This window comes from Myripristis murdjan, chromosome 14 (assembly GCF_902150065.1).
Source record: "Myripristis murdjan chromosome 14, fMyrMur1.1, whole genome shotgun sequence".
NCBI classification, from domain to species: domain Eukaryota; kingdom Metazoa; phylum Chordata; class Actinopteri; order Holocentriformes; family Holocentridae; genus Myripristis; species Myripristis murdjan.
Window position 1 is genome coordinate 12,507,599 of NC_043993.1, and position 17,271 is coordinate 12,524,869.

A 17,271-nucleotide genomic window follows, 5' to 3' on the forward strand; every position below is an offset into this window, starting at 1 on the left:
CTGTATTCAATAAACACATTTGAGCATATAACTTTATTGATCCCGCTCCTCTCAGAATTATGCCCCATAATCTGTACCTGTATTGGCTTTAGAGACATGGTGGTTCAAAAGTCTAACAAAACCCCCTGGAGACGAAACAGCGAGTGCCTGTCTGCTCCGGGCTCTTTATTCCACTCCGTCTTGTAAATTGACCAAGGACTGCAATTACTCCTCAGCAGCCCCCTGCATCACAAACAAGCTCTTCAGACTTTCGCCCAGTCCTTATATCTGTCTATTCTTGATTCCACAGCTTCCTTTAGGTATCAAAGGTCAGAACTAAAAGCTTTTCGCCTTGCCTCCACGAGTGGTCTGACCATTTGAGAGTCACACTGTCTTTTGGTCAAGAAGAGACAGTCTCTCTCTCTAAGTCCTCTGCCTGTCATCTCCATATTATCGCTAATAAATTCCTGAAAGAGGTCACTGGCACAAATAGTTCAAGGATATTCATTATTATCAAGACTTAGACCACGCGTATAACTTCTCCATTATCATATCATTAAATCCTTCATTAAGAAACCCTGATTCTTTGGTTTTTGGTATCTTGTTCTTGCCCTTAACCTCCCACTGGATTTTCAACAGAAAATGGCACCGGGAGTCTTTAATACTACTATTACCACTAATATTATAATAATAATATGTTTCTAATAGTAGTAATACCACTACCACCACCGCTATCACTAATTCTCCAACTAACTCAAAGGCTAATAGGCCTTAAAAGTTATGTCTTCATTTCTTTGCATTTTCAAGACTTCCACCTCCATCAAAAAGTTTCTCATCTATTGGAGAAACGAATGGATTGTCCTTATTCCTTCGTCTCCCTCGTCCTCCCCCGTCTTTTGTCATCTTTAAAAAAAAGGATGACAAAATGGCCAAGGACATGGACTTGGAGCTTACAAGGAGCTTTTTTATGACTCAGCAACAAGCTAAATGATTTTCGGTATAAATTTAGTCAAATGCCAATCAAAGAACAGCCAGCTTCGTACTTAATGTGCACAGCACTGTTAGCATTTTGTAAGCAAAACAATTGTATTAGTTGGAAAGTGGCAGCAGAGTTTGATTGATCCTGTCCCATTACAGAGAGAAACATGGAGATGTTCAAGTTTTAAATCCCAGCTTAAATGACAGACTATGACAGGGAAGATTAATTAAAAACAAACAAACAAACAAACCAACAAAAAAAAAAAACCCAACAATATATAGTCCCCAAAGAGAAAATGTATTTGATCCAGATTTCCGTATTTGTATTCAAAATAACTTCAAACGTCTAAGACCTAGTAGAAGTGGGGATATTGGAAGTAGCATTATATGGGATAATTAAACTACACAGCAACATTATTGTTTTCTTCAAATGAACAAGATGCACTGTGCTGAAAATGCTCAGAGTTTTAATTCCATGGGACGCTGACTATTGATTGCTATCGCTCGTAATAGACCGGCGTGTTTGTTAACAACAGTGTTCAACAATAGAATATATAATGCAAACATTTGGTTGTGTCTTTTGAATTTAAATGTGCCAAATGTTCCTTGGCTTCGACTGAGCAGAGGCAAACACAAACACAAGCCCACATGCACTCGCTCGTAGACACACAGGCGAGCGTGAGCACCGCCACGTACGCACACAAGCACACACACACACACACACCTTATTTGAAAGGTGAATTAATGCTGATGATGCATGAGTGTTTGTCATGGATGAGGGCAGATCCATCTGTTGATCTGTCTTGGGGCACATTTCTTTGTTTTGACAAACAAATATACTCCTGCATAGAATGCATTATTAAGCACCAATCTGGCTTCCTGTCTGGGTGTCTGATTTTTCTTTTGTGCCGATCTGTCTCGCTGCCTTTCGGCCTGTGTGTGTGTGTGTGTGTGTGTGTGTGTGTGTGTGTACGTCCCTGCTTGCTCGCCTGTCTGCCTCTCTGCCTGCATGTCTTCAGGTGACGGCCAGGTGGACTTTGAGGAGTTCATGACGATACTGGGACCCAAACTGCTGTCGTCTGACAACAGGGAAGGATTCCTCGGAAACACCATCGACAACATCTTCTGGCAGGTGAGGGATAGCTGCTGGCTGCATCCATCTTCCCTGTCGCTTACCTTCCCTCATCGTTTATCTTTTCCATCAGTTACGCCTCCTCTTGTCGTGCCTCGGCTCTGACTAGGTATCCTGTCTAGATCTTTAAACACGCGCCTGCTTTCTGCAGTTACTGGCACTAGCGCACACACACTGATACATGCGCAAATATATAGACCACACACACACACACACACACACACACACACACACACCCACACACACACTCTCAGACCCCCTACCTGTATCTGCTGTTCTAGGACAAAAACAGAGGCTCATTTTTTGGTTCAGGGCCTTGAAGGAAAGAGACATGCTGAGATCTGAGAGCCACTCTTTTTTCGTGTGTGTGTGTGTGTGTGTGTGTGTGTGTGTGTGTGTGTGTGTGTGTGTGTGTGTGTGTGCTACATAGTGAAGACCAGAACAAGTTTTTAACCAACAGAATGGGGACATTCTTGGGAAGTGAGGAGTTTCTGGCAGTTGTCACAGCTCACAATTACAAAGGCAAATTCTGTATTGATTAAGGTTTAGGGTTAACCTGATTCGACTGTCATCACACCCATAAATGGATGTTATCAGTCACAATCACTCCTACAGGTATGGGTTAGTAGGGCCCCAGTGCACCTTCTAGTGGGTCGGAGGGTTGTCTTAACTCGTGAAATGGGATCCAGGGGGCAGACGTACTGTGACCTGGTATAAGGACCAAAGAAGTCGGTCACAGAAGGAGGTGGTTGTGGTGGTGAACGGGGAAAACACACAGACCTTCACTCCAGAGCCCTGGGATCGAGTCCCAACTAAAGTAAGAACCTTTCTTATTTTTATAATGTTTGCTAACATTAAGCTTCCTAACCTTAACCATCACCTTTCTCTAACCTTCATGACAAACCCTTTCCTAACCTTAATCAAGTAGCTAATGAAAGCAAAGCTAACGAAAGTGCCTGAAGTTAGGATTAGTGACATTAGGATTAGATGACACATGAACGTTTGATTGGTTGGACAGATGATGACTGCCTTCTGACCCACTACAAGGTGCAGTAGGGACCGACTAACCCACACTTGTAGGGGTGATTACGATATATAACTCCCATTCAGTGGTGTGATACCAGTCGAAACAGGTTTAGAATTAGATTTGGGTTAAGTATAGGGTAAGTGTTTGGACAGGCATGCGTTGGTTATGCTTAACATTAGAGAAAGACTGTAAAACACTGTAAAAAAAAATGAATGGGAGTCAATATGATGTCCTTACAGAGACAGAAAGACAAGATTGTGTGTGTGCGCGCATGTGTGTGTTAGTGACTTAGAGGGCATTACCATAATAAAGATTTCAGGGAAGAGCCTCAGTATGGGCTGGAGCCTGCGCCTTCAAAGGTCTAAACTCGGCTCAGTGGTGATTAAGCCTGAGGCTCATCTAGATGCTTTTGAACATGCTGTGTTTCTTTTAAGCTTACTTTGTTTTAGAAAAATCGTTGCATTCTGGACAGAAAATCATTCAAAATTCACCGCTCCTGGAGAGTTTCTGCCTCGGAGGGAAGACAGACCACCAGTCGTAATAATAAGAAGTCCGGAGCTTGAATGGGTGTGTGGGGGCTGTCTGAAGAGGGCTGGTTGAGTAGGGTGACAGCTCTTGAAAAGCTTTTCAGTGCTTTCCTTGAGTCAAATGAGAGAAGAAACATTAAGAGGATGACTCACTGAAATGAGGAGGTGTGTGTGTTTCAGGTTACGGACACATACTGGGCTTCATTTACATAAATATTCTACATCCTAGATTTCAGTGTACAATCATAATCAGCAAATGTGACCAAAAAAAGCAAGGAGATTTTTTTTTTTTTTTTTTATCTATGGCATTCATACATTGGAAAACAATAGAAAATACTTGATGGTACCTAGTGAAAGTCAGTGTCAACAGCTACTTTTGACACAAACATTGTCTCCTCCTCCATCACCTTTTTTTTTTATAAATGTGGCCCATTGTATCTGCAATGGAAGAAATGGAGCAAGATGCAGTACAGTGAGCTAGCCAGAGAAGCTAAAAGGGATGAGAGCTCTCAGAGAGGAGGACTGGACAATATAAGGGGGGTGAGAGAGGAGAGGAGGAGATGCCCCACATAAAGATACAGGAATACAAAGGAAAAGCACAAAGGAGGAGAGGGGGGTAAAATGAAGGAAGAGGAACGAGAGACTGATTCATGAAGGTCGCAGACAGTGTGTGTCTCTGGGGTGATTTAAAACGTTCACCTCCCACTAAGAGACAGACAGACAGACCAACAGAAAACAGGAAGAGGACAGAAAAACCGAGAGACATAACGTGAGAGAAAGAGGAAAAGACATAGGAGAGGAAATGAAAGTAGGAGACCAAGAGGAGCCGTGAAGAAAGAGAGGAGGGGGAAGAATTGGTGGGAGGGAGTGTGCCTCTGAGGGCTGCGATGGCAGTGTTTTTGTGTGTTTGTGCGCATGCTGTGTGTGTGTCTGTTTATATTTCACGCACTGCAGAGAGAGAGAGACAGGCATAGAGAAAAAGAGAGAGGTTGAAAAATAAGAGAGAGAGAGGGAAGAGGAGACGAAGGAGCGGAGGCACATCTTGGTAGGCCATAATGACTCAATTCAGGATGTTCAGATAATATCATCACACAGTGAGATGCATACTGATTGTCTTCACAGGGGAGAATGGAGATGGCATGCGCTGCATTTAATTACATTTCCCTCTGTGTGTGTATGTGCGTGAGTGTGTATGCACGTGCATGTGTGCGTGCACGGCTCAAACCGTTCTCGAATAAACTGGTGAAGTGTTTCTGTACACTTGTGTATGCATTGTGTTTATGCCCGAGCTTGTTGTGTTCCTGTTTATTTTCCACTATGTAAAGGCCCTCAGAGGCTTGAATCCACCCCTTGGGTTATTCAGATATCAGCTTTGAAAAAAATACTGACTCAGGTTGCCAGATTTCCGCTGACAGTCAGTAAATCAGATTTTTAAAAAGGAGGCGCCCTGTCCTCCATCGCAAATTAGGGTCCTTTTCCACTGCAGAGCAAGAAACAAGAACCGGCCCAAGTGGTGCTAGATCCGGTTCCTGCGGTTGTGTTTGAGCCGAGGACAGACAGTGACCTACATAACCAATTCAACAAAGCCAGCAACGCAGTCTCCTCAGCTCTGCTCACAGGGATGATTTTGTCATTGGTGTCACTGGATCTCAAGGTTTCCAAAGATACCAAACATGTTCTGTTGAGTTACACAGGGAGAGTTGTATAGAATGGTGCACAAGACATCTGGACACTTAATCTTTGATTTAATGATGCAACCACACAACAATGGCATCTTTGGGTTTGAATATTTTGCTCAATGTTTCAGCTGCAGATACATAATACGTATGTGCCACTGTCGTACAATATTCCTTTTAATAACTTTTGAGGCCACTTGAGGGCAAATTTAAAGGAAAATTTGAGTTCCAGGAGGTAATCATCATTTAGCCATATTACAATGACAGCTTGGACCTCATGGTGTTTTTTTTTTTCCTGTTTGGTTTCTTCCAACACTTGACAGCAAACAACAAAATTCTTCTACTTTTACATGAATTAAAACATGTTAAAACATTGGCTGAGAACCTGTTGAAACGTTGGTCCTTTTTAATAAAATGTAACCAGAGTAACTAGAGTGTGTGTCGACTCCACACATACTCGTCAGTGTGTAACCAAGAGTCCATTCATCACATTGAAAGACAGCCTGTGAGTCAACTCTGGAAACTGTGAGTCAGGTACAGCCCTAATGTCCGTACAGGTGACCAGTGCAGCCAAATGTATAGTAACTCAAGCAACGCGATGTGTCTGTTACATAAGTTGTGCCATTTGGTGGATGAGTGCCTCACAGTGCCATGAGTGCACATATTTTTACCATCAGTGGCCCCGATGCAAATCAAAAACCAATCCATGGCAGTATCACTCTGGTCACCGAGCTGCAGAGGATGATTCTCCAAGCACAAGGGTTAAAACATAGCAAGAGAGTATTCGGGAAAGAAATATGCGAGAGTCCTTAGTCTGGATGACTTTTTGTTTTTTTTAAAGGGTCAGAGGAGCAAACAGGAGGAATGTGTGAGATGTGAGAGGGCAGGCAGGATGGGAAGGACAGTCTGAAGCATCTGCTCTTCTGATTGATGTGTCCTGACTCCTCCACTGGTCACCGCTCATGATCCCCTGCTGTTTTTCCCACACACGCGCGTGCGCACACACACACACACACACACACACACACACACACACACACACATCACGTCACATACTATTGTTTGTTCAGTTCATACCGTGAAAGACAAAATGGTCTGACAGGTAAACTCTTGAGTCTCCACATCACTGTTTATCACTCTCTCTTTCTCTCTCTCTCTCTCTCTGTGTGAGTGTGTGTGAGAGTGTGTGTCCTTCAGAGACATCAGACGGGAAAGAGAAATCACTCAGTGGTTGGTAACAGGTAGCAGCTCCACTGTGGATTTTCCCCTTACAGACAGAAAGACAGGAACATTGTACATTCTCTGTGCTTCTGTCCCAAGCTGTCATGTTTTCTGTCCCGAGGCCACAGTCCAAACCGTTATACCCCTATTTCCCTGCCTCCATTCAAAGCACAGACAGTTTTGGCAAGAGCGAGAAACCAGAACTCAGGCCCAGACCCTCTGCCTGCTGCTGCCATTCTGCTGTTTCTCACGGATCTTGTCCTGAAATGCCACATGAAGTTGGCATTCTTTAGGGCAGTAGTTTTCAAAGTCGGGTCTGGAGACCCCCAGGGGTCCTTCAAAGGCTTCCACAGGGTCCTTAGTGAAATGAAGAATAGTTTAATTTAACTATAATTTATTTGTTACAATAAAGAAAAAATGCAAGAGTGATTATTTCAGGATTATGTTCAACTCTCACCAGTTTGAATGTATTTGTCAGTCCTCAAGGCAGAATGAATGGGATTTGTCAGTTGCGGTCTGTAAACATAACATTCAAAGTTGGCCCCTCCTCCCTGGTTAAGCTAACCACTGGCAGAGAGTTCAAATATAACGTCACTGTCCTAGGAAAAAATAAAAACTGACCCGTCAGCACCTGTCTGTCATCCTCATCCTCTCCTTCGGTGCTCACCAGCAAGTGAAAGCCAGCTCCAGATTCACTTTCATTGCAGAACAAGCTTTGCTGCTTGGTGTCTTGCCTCGCTAGATTTCCTTTTTTCCATGGTCTGCATCTGCGATTTCACAGCTTCCTATTGGATGTTGTGCCATCGATCTGACACTGAGTGCTGTGATTGGCTGGGAGCTACACACCGAGTGCCCAAAGGCTGATGCACAGAAGAGTCCAGAGCTCAGCAAAACAAGAAAATCCAGGCAGAGAGCAACACATGCCTCTAGCGGGTCATAAATGATGACTGAGAGGGATTATTTGGGGGTCTGGGACTTGAAAATGTTTGAAAACCTCTGATATAGCGCACTTAAAAGGAGTAAAACAAACATGCCTTTTGGTTCATATGACTTATGATTTGATTTTGTAACTCTGAATCCAATTTAGAAAGCCTTATTGTGCATCAAACCCTTTCCCAATCTTCAATCTGTCACTCTCCTCAGTCTGCTATTTAATAAAGCAGTAGAGCTAGAAGCAGGACAAGCCCCTTCACATAAAGGGGAAAAAGAAGAAGCGAAGCTGAGGGAAAAGAAGAAATTTTTTTAGTCTGGTGGGTGTTAGTTTGATCCAGCTTTGACAAGTATTGATTAATCAATTGTTATAATCCAATATATGAAGGCAATGTCCACATTGCCTTCCAAATGTATATGTGTGTGTGTGTGTGTGTGTGTAAGATATATAGAGATACAGACAGAAAGGCAGAGCAAATGCGTCTCTGTTGGCTGTGTATGTGTGAAATTACTCTCCCATTTACTGTGATGATTTTTTTTTCATTAATCTTCCTGGAATTACTGTGTATGTGTGTGGAAGTGTGCATGTTTCCATAATTAAGGTGTAAATCACCTGGAAAGGTGACAAGAATGGATAGATTGGAATCAATACAGTTTTCTTCTGCTTTTTGGCTGCACATCAATACGCCTGAAACAGACACACATTTACATGAAATATAACAGTGGATCCGACCTAATGAGACCGGCTTTAGTGTGTACATGTGTGTGTGTGTGTGTGTGTGTGTGTGTGTGTGTGTATGTGTGTGAATGTTGGAAGATAATATCACACTTATGTATTATTGCATTAATTTGTTGGAAACATTCCATTGATTACAGAGAGATAGCGCGTAGGCAGATATTATATACAACGCTAATTAGAAAGTTATTTCCAGCATTGATCGGCTAATACTATAATCTTCTATTGGTTTACAATGTTTGACTTGCCATGGGTCAACACGAAAGATGCTGCTTTTAGGCTGCATGGCAGTAAAGGACAAGCTGAATTACCGTCGCCTCATTCAAGTGAACAGCATCTCTCTTTCATCGCCGCCATTGTCTACCGGTTCTGTTTTCTCCATCTGTCTCCCACTAATTTCTTCTTCATCTCCTTTATCGTGACCTCGCCATACTTTCCTGTTCGCTCCTCTTATCTCTCTCTCTTTCTGCCTCTCATGCCCCGATTTTCTTCCTTCGTTTCCTTGGCTGCCTCACTACATCCATCTGTTGTGCTAAACCAAGCGATTGATTGTATTTGAGGCCGTTAAGTGAGGTAAATAATCGAGACACCGGTGCTAGTGGCTTTTTTGGGGTTGATGCGTGTCTTGGTATGGTGGGGGTGTGTCTGCATGTGTGTGTGTGTGTGTGTGTGTGTGTGTGTGTGTGTGTGTGTGTGTGTGTGTGAGTGGGGGTGTTGGAAGGACACTGTTTTTCGGAAGGGCAGACAAGGAATAGAATAGCAGCTGAGATTCAGACTCATTGATTGGCCAGGGCATCATAAATCATTTTTAAACACAAATATGCACTCACAAGTACACACACACACACACACACACACACACACACACACACTAACACACACTCACATACACACTTGAGAGTTATATCAGCAATGATGGGGAAAACATCCAGCTCCATTCCATTTCCATTTTAATTTACATACATTATGCATACATATATTCATCCAGCCATATCAATACACACAAAGATGCAGGTTTAGTGGTAAACACACTCAGATATAGCTATTAGGATGAAAAGTGCAAAACTGTGAGCAGTTTCAATGATGAACATGCAAAGATGTTTCTACAATAACATCATATATAGCATACTTGCATTCAGCTTCTGTAGTTCACACATAATGTATACACACTATATTTATTCTCTGACATAAATCTAGTTTATGAATATTTGTGCCTCTCTCTGTGTGTGTGTTGATGGCTGTTTGCCCCTGCAGTTTGACATGCAGCAGCTGTCTCTGGATGAGCTGAAGCAGGTGCTGTTCCACGCCTTCCGGGACCACCTAACGATGAAGGACATTGAGAACATCATCATCACTGAGGAGGAGAGCCTCAATGAAACCTCAGGGAACTGCCCTGAGTATGAGGGAGGTGAGAGAGAAGGAGAGAGGGAGTGAGTGAGTGAGCGTGTGTGTGGGCGGGCGGGTAGGTGGGAATAGACAGTGGGGAGGCTTTCCAAAGCCGTTGTTGTGTGGGAGTAAAGAGAAGAAAAATTAAAGAGTGCATTTTTCATACTATATGATAGTAATAAACTTTATTTGTATGGCACCCTTCAGAAAAGAAACGCATCTCAAAGTGCTTTACAAAACAGAAATTACATGCATCGAGTGCTTTACATGTAAATAGACATAGCATGAGCCTGACAACGGGAATGGAATGACACATGTAATGTAACACAAGATGGAAAATGTCAGACTTGCACTACTGGTGATTTTCACAGTTCGTCTCATCCCTGAACATTGCCTAGTCTAGACATTCAGTTGACATTTTTTATTATTTCGTTTGCCAAGTCAATGTCATTACCTTACTCGCAACACCTGACATGCCATTCAAGAACAATCGAGGTGGCAAAACAAGGCTTCCTACGTTCGGTGCAACATCAAATACAAGGGCTTTTCAAGGACTTTCAAGGTCTGGTTTGGCAGAGTTCACTGCTTTGTCGAGACAATCGTCTTAAAGATGTCACAATACGATGTCAACACACAATAAAATATCAGCTGAGGTGGATTAAAGGATTAAAGTGTGTGGGGGAGTCAGGTGGGGATCTGAGAGGGTGGGTGTGTGTGGTGTGCACGTTCATTTATATCACAAAATTAGACAACAGGGATGCCATTTTTGTTTTGCTCATAATCTTGTCAAGTTAAAAAAAAAAAATCACAATGAAATTACTCATTTTGAAACTGTTGCTACATTAACAAAAAATTTCCACTGCTGGAACTGTTCTCAGCACCAGGAGCTTATATCCCTGTTTAATCCAGAGGAACCAGTCCCTCTGTTTACCCTGAGGGTTGAGTTTCCTGGCCCCCAAAATGGCCATAACATTTGTTTCTGTTCGCAACTGTGCGCCATGTCACAGATGATCTCCAACATTCTGTGGAAAAGCAGTTTCCTCTTTTCGGCTCTTGTTTTTCTATCGCCCTCAATTTTATTTTTGACTTTCACACATCTCTTCGCCAAACCAAATACAACATCGCAGTGGCACAATAGCAAATTAATCTTGAAAATAACGACAGCGTGCTGTTGTCAGTTGCACATGTCATTTGCATTAAATCCGCTGTTCTCAGGGTTAAGGTACACAGAAGAGATGAGTTTCCTGCCTTTGCCCCTGGAGCCCTCAGCAAAACCCACAAACTTTTGGCCCAGGAACTTTTTGGTGGAAAAGGGGCATGAGTAGGTTAAGTATGGATGTGAAGTGTCGTTCCCAGGACAGGCAGAGGTCCAGAAAGCTGAGCTGTACTGATGAATGCAAAAAAGAAAAGAAAAATGACTTTTTTGCTCAGCTTCTCATATTTTCATTTTTACGGCTCACGGAAAGGATGGGAAACTAGACGTTTGATAGAGATGATTTTGTGTGCACCGTTGCTATTTGACAGCTCAGGTTAAACACAGAGGGCAAATGACTGAAATGTAAGGATCAGGTTTTGTGTGCAGTGGAGAAATCAGGGAAGAAAAAAAAATCAGATTGATCTTCCACTAGCTGTGGTCTAGTATTAAACATCTGTTCAGTAAGACTGGGATGAGGGTATAGAGAAATTTGAGAGGCTATGATACTAGGAGAGCCTTAATGAATCTATTGGGTACTAGCGTTTGGTCTCATGGAGACCTAAAAAGAGAGAGCTGGGGGGGAAATGAAGAGACTTAGTGGAGGAGGAGATAAGAAGCTAAAGAGGGAATCAGCGAACTGCTGGCTTGGCACTCTCTTTCACTAAGTTTTTTAGGGTTGAGGAAAGGGTGTGCCATGCTGTTTGGGAGGGAAAAAAGAGCAGCAAAGGGAATAGGAAGGAGGAGGGATGGTGATTAAAGGAGAAGCAGAGGTGCACATCCAGATTATCTTATCTGGTAAAACAATGCATGGGGGACAGTGCTCCTAGATGCCCAAGCCTGCCCCTCTGTCATCCCACATCCCCAACTTCCCTCTTTCATGCCCTCCTCCCTGCTTCCTCGCCATCTTTTTCCTGTCCTGTGGGACTTCTGTGCCTTTCAGAGTCCCTCTCAGATCCACGAGTCAGAGCTGCGAGTTGATTTATTGATGCGGTATGTGATTCTAACAAACTGAGACAAGGGGACTGACAGAGAGGAAACTTTGTGTTGTTGCTCTCACTGCAAGGCCCGTTGGAGGACATGTCTGTCTCCACTGCTCTTCCCCTCTCAATCTCCAGAGATTACGTCTTTGAAAAAGGCCCCACAGCCGGCCCAAATAGATAGGTGGCCGCATAAAATCCTGTCTCATTCCTCTTGTCTTTGTCTTTGCAATCGCGCAGGAAGACTTGGGAGAAACTTGTGTTGACATGACTATTCTTTATCGTGCTTCGCTTCTCTCTTCTCTTCTCAGTCCATCCCAAAAAGAAGAATCGGCAGACATGCGTGAGGAAAAGCCTGATCTGCGCATTTGCCATGGCTTTCATCATCAGTGTCATGCTCATCGCAGCCAATCAGATGCTGCGGAATGGCATGGAGTAACCAATTGCACTGTGAGCATGGGGAGTGGATGGAGCAGCCATGACCTCACATCTTGTCTTTGCAGCCAAAGCTGGACCAGCCACAACCCAAGCACTTCTCTGAACAATCAGTTTTGTTTTTTTATGAGGATTAATTTGAACTTACCTTACCAGAGGCAGACAATGCACCTGAATTGAAGAAATACACAAGTGATTTTTTTTCATTGAAGATGTCACCAAGTAGAGATACTGGACTTAATGACTTAATGAGCTGGAACCGGACTGGAACAGAAATACGTTTTTATATAAATCATGTGAGAAAAGAGGGTATTCTTTTGCTGTTTTCAAGACCAAGACCACCCTTTAAACTTGATTTTCTAATTAACTAAAATGTTTCTAACATGTATCAGGTGCTTTGAGCCATTCCTAATTTTAAACACAAGCAATGGTTATTATGGATAACTGCGTATTTACCCCAGGAAAGTCACATTAACTGAATGTGGGCACCGAATGTTGTATGCAGCATTTAAACATGTAGTAAATCCCTCACATCCCATGTAGTCATGTATAAGCATTGCCAATTTTGTGAAATCTGAACATTCTTTGCTCGGTCCACTAACCTTGGGGCACACGAAATCCTTGTGTCTCTACAAGGAGCACAACTCAATACTTAGTGGGGGAGCACTCTAGAAATACCATTGTTCTGCTATCTCTGCTCTTTAGTCTTAGTATTGATGTGCTGCACTGATTCCAGTGGATATTTACAGTCATCTGTATGTAGCGTACAGTATGTGTTTACTTACCTTTGTCTTAACCTATGTGTGTCTAAAAGACAGTATTGTCTATGTTTATATTGTAAGCTCAGGCTGTCTGAGGGGTGTACAACATATGGAGGGTAAGAGTAAGAGACACCAAATCTATCCAGTGGCAGGAGAGCAATGGTTTTGGTTCAAATTGAAACCGGGTTGAGATAAATTACAGTATCTTGGGTTAGTGTTTGGGAGAAAAGGTTTCACTTGAGCATCCCATTTTAATACTGCCCAACCTTGGTAAATATAAGCCACACAAAAGCATGCGAGTATAATAACTGTATCTGATACCTACACTGCCATACCAAACATTATTCCAGCCCCAGTTCCCCTAAGGAATCTATTGTGTATATATAGTACAAGTTAGCCTGTGTAATGTATTATTCCTCTCAACAGCAGAATGTATGAAGGGCAGAATCTGGTGAGATATATCAGGGATATATAACCGAGCTGTGAGATACTGTTCGTATAGCCGTTTACTTGGAAAAGATTGCATTCTAGTGGTTCAAATCAGAACTGCAACTACAACACTTGGGCAACCATGTTTACACGGTGTTCCGGAAGTGAAGAACAATACCATGAATTTTAGCTTTGATACATGTTATTCCAGTGTCATAAGGGCAGTTCGGTCTGGATTGGTGAATATTCTCAACTCTGTCCAAAAGAGAGAAGAAATGGATTTTGTCCCATAATCTAACCTGTAATGTCACATTAACGTCCAACTCAGCAAAGCATGAACTGCAAAGGTGAGAACGGTGACTTCCACAGTAGCCAACCCAGCCTGGTTTCTAGAGACAAAGAGAGGTAAAAGGTAAATCGCAAACAATCTCCGTCTTACCAAGTCATGAGGTCTCATAAATTAGTGTTAAAATCTTGAATGAAAAACATCTGCAGTGGAATGAGGTAGTCTCACTTGTTTCCAGTGCAGTTTCACTTCACAGGAACCAGGAACGAGTAAAAATGAGCTGAAACCAGATGTAATAACACAGGTCAAACCACTGGTATCAAGAAATTAATGCTTGTTTCAAGAATATAAGTTGAATAGCACTGGGAACAAGTGAGATTATCGCATCCCAGGGGGCTTTTTCTTTATTATTTTATTTTTTACATGTTTGAAGAAATAAATTAACACTGAATATGAGGCTAAATGGCACTTTAATGGCTATTTTTTGCTGTTCTGTGTATGTTTTCTGGCTCAGATCCTATGGCACTTCACTTAGATGAAGCTCATTTGGAAAAGCCTGTACGAGTACACAGTCGTTTCCCCTGCTCTTTGTCAATGGAGCCGCTGAACACTCTTGATGGCATCACAGATTAAATTCTGAGATGAAATCCATATTAGTATTTTGGATTCTGAGACAGGGTTGGTCATGTTTATTGACAATGATTGCATGAATGTGGGCTTCAGTTGTGTGGTGTTCCACTTGGACATTACTGGACCGGAGAGTAGCTCTTTCCTTTAAGTAACTCGAAGGGATCGTTTTCTCTCTCGGCTGTTGCCAAGATGGAGGAAAACAAAAGCGAGAGGAGATTTTTGACCAAACCAATGTGCAACCAGGAGATTTACATCAAACACTGTCCAAGTAAAAGTAAAACATAAAGAAGGCAAGAAGGGAGGGAATTTTCCTCTGAAGTAAAACATAGCTTTGTAAGCTTTGTAAGAAGTATCACAGCAAAAATGTATTATACTGTAAATCAGTATGCATGTCGTTGTTTAGGTTTTCATGTCTTTGAAAGACAGGGAAATCCATTTAATCTTTCTTTGTGGTGGCACGGCCTTGATTTAAATGTATGTATGAACTACTGTCATATATTTGACTTTCCAATTTATACGGTAACAGCCATTTTTTTCTAGTTTCTACCAGCTATTAATCAAATCAGAATGCAGGAGGGAGTATTTTCATAAATATGCAAATACAAGGTCACATCATCATCATTTCATCTCTGTTCCATGTCATATAGAGTTTGTAAGGCCACACCATGGAAGGTTCAAATTTACACTGAGTACAATATATTGTGTGTTTTAGTCACATTAGGTTTTTATGGAATGTACTCACTGCCTCATTGTTCTGTATAAACTGCTGTATAATGTATGCTACTCTTATCCCTGTAAGTCAGCTATGTCTTTGATATTTTTATCACATTGACATTTGACCAATGGACCATGTTTTCACCTTTTGTCTGTTAGCATCATGGTCCTTTGAAACCAGCATAAATGACTTTATCTTGCCAATTCCCTGTAATAATTGTGCCATTCAGACATCCTTGCATGGCCGTGTGAGGGAAAAAAAAAAAAAAAAGGTTTGGAATACCTTTTGTCAACCGTTTTTGAAGTTTACATTATTACACATCACTACAACAGGACAGAATAAGTTTATGATTTTCATGTTTTGGAGAGTTGCTTTAGAGATTTCTTTTTCTTACCAAACATGTTTTTACCTTGTAGATTGTATAGAGATAAATCTAAACACAGATACGTAATACAACCTTGGCATGCTGCTTAGACAAGGAGAGGAAGAAAACAGCAATAGTTATCAACTGAATGGATACTTAAAATGCAAATAAAATTTAATCAGTATGAAAATATATCCACATATGTTTATGCAATAAAATCTTGTTTTGATAGAAATATGAGGCAACTGTGTTTACTTTCAAAACATGTCTCACCGCCTAGGGAGATTCTGAAGTATTTCTCACAAAGTTCATATGCAGGAATATCACTACAGGGTGGTATTAACTGTGCAATAAATCTTGGCTGAAGGCCTACATATCGTTCCGCATAAAACCTCCTCCTGTCAAAGCAGGTTTGGTCTCATTTTTGAAACAAGCCTGCCACTTAAATGCGAATCCACCAGCACGGAAGTGAAAACCTCTTATTAGCTCAGATACCAGGTACGTACTATAAAACTGATTTGCGTTGTTAAAATGTGTTTAACCCATTTGCTTTAGTTACATGAGTAAGTCTAGTCAAAAGGCAGTGTGATTAATTTGCTGCTCAGAATTGCTCTGCAACCTCAGGCTTTTTTAACCTCTTCCAGGTATCTGAGCAGCACAGTGTTTGATCATACAGAAATGGAGAAATCAGTTTCCAAGGTAACCACTCTATAAATTCAATCGGCATAATTCTTGACAGGGGAGTAAAAAAAAAAAAAAAAAAAAAAACACATGGGAGACAAGCAGCTCAGTATGAAATGCAGTTGTTGCTTCATCTAGCACTCAGACTAAATATTGCAGTACAACTCTAAAATCCCAACACCAGATTTTTACACTGTATTTGCCTATTTAGATACAACAGAGCATCCTCGCCTCAGTGGTTGAGATCATAGAAAGAAGCTGTGAGTGTGAAGAGCAGGCTCTTCACGTGCAGACGACCCGTTGCTCCGACATCACCTCCTTCACAAGATACATGCAGGTGCTAGAGCATTACAAACGCAACTGCTTCGACTGGACTGAGCCAAAGGTGGGTGTGACTCACACGCATACAAAGGCTGCTGTCCCACTGGTCGATATAGACCCCTTACTCACAGTTACAGTCTCAAAGGCCTTTGGAAAGAAAACAAAACGACACCCCCAGCTTGAACCCTCATAGTGAGAAACCTCAGAACCCAATATGGGGAAAAAATGGAAGAGAATGGAAGATCTTCACCCGGCAACTCTTATTTCTCTTGATGCAGTATTGGATGGCTCAGGAGTATTTACATCTGTTTGCCAACTTGTGTGAGGAAGGGATTCCTCTGGAGCGGTAAGGCCTTGCATTTTCTCTCAGTGCTGATAATTAATTCCCAGAGGAGCATCGGTCAAACACAAATAGTGCTGATGTGTCTGTAATCCAAATGATTCACTTAAGATAGGATTAACCTAGCCGTTTCACCCAAACCCCCATTAGCTGGTGGATGATGGACCAAACCCAGCCTTGATGTTAACTGTAATGAGGTTTACACTATGCCTTTATATGGAAATCTTTTGAATTCCACTTGTCCTGATGACGTTAAGAGGTTAGACTTTCAGAGGCCAATTAAAGAATATGTTGTAACGCATCTATTAAGGGACAGAAAAAACTGTAGTACTTTTTCTACCTATGCAGCTGACTGTTGTTTTGTCTTTTTGAATACTGTGTATGCAGTATCAAGAAAGCCATTGAGGATGTCGGAGAAACTCTGAAGGAAGAACGGCACCAAGAAGTGACAGTCTGTGAACAATCATCAAATCAGTCTCAAATGTCACTGTGACCCTGTGCGAAAGTGGTAAAGCCCACAAAGAAAAAGAGGTGACACTTGTATG

The 17,271-nt window shown here is 41.9% G+C and overlaps 2 protein-coding genes across 2 annotated transcripts in view; both read left to right on the forward strand.

Annotated features, from left to right (window-relative positions):
* Positions 1 to 15,323, forward strand: part of caln2 (calneuron 2) — a 30,499-nt gene extending 15,176 nt beyond the window's left edge. Inside the window, exons 4-6 of the mRNA XM_030069801.1 lie at positions 1,977 to 2,089; positions 9,461 to 9,614; positions 12,076 to 15,323. Coding sequence (XP_029925661.1) covers positions 1,977 to 2,089; positions 9,461 to 9,614; positions 12,076 to 12,203 — 395 coding nt within the window. The 3' untranslated portion in view covers positions 12,204 to 15,323. The remainder of the gene's footprint in view (positions 1 to 1,976; positions 2,090 to 9,460; positions 9,615 to 12,075) is intronic.
* A 718-nt stretch (positions 15,324 to 16,041) lies between these two features.
* Positions 16,042 to 17,235, forward strand: LOC115371915 (legumain-like). The gene is made up of 4 exons (XM_030069527.1): positions 16,042 to 16,083; positions 16,277 to 16,450; positions 16,665 to 16,732; positions 17,114 to 17,235. The coding sequence occupies exons 1-4, from the start codon at positions 16,063 to 16,065 to the stop codon at positions 17,217 to 17,219; spliced, it is 369 nt and encodes a 122-aa protein (XP_029925387.1). The 5' UTR covers positions 16,042 to 16,062; the 3' UTR covers positions 17,220 to 17,235.
* The last annotated feature ends 36 nt before the right edge of the window (positions 17,236 to 17,271 follow it).

Bases quoted from the DNA above. Each gene is read 5' to 3' on its own strand.
- LOC115371915 (XM_030069527.1), top strand. From the start codon at position 16,063: ATGGAGAAATCAGTTTCCAAG. The intron at 16,084-16,276 runs GTAACCACTCTA...TTGCCTATTTAG, and splicing joins TGGAGAAATCAGTTTCCAAG to ATACAACAGAGCATCCTCGC. The intron at 16,451-16,664 runs GTGGGTGTGACT...CTCTTGATGCAG, and splicing joins TCGACTGGACTGAGCCAAAG to TATTGGATGGCTCAGGAGTA.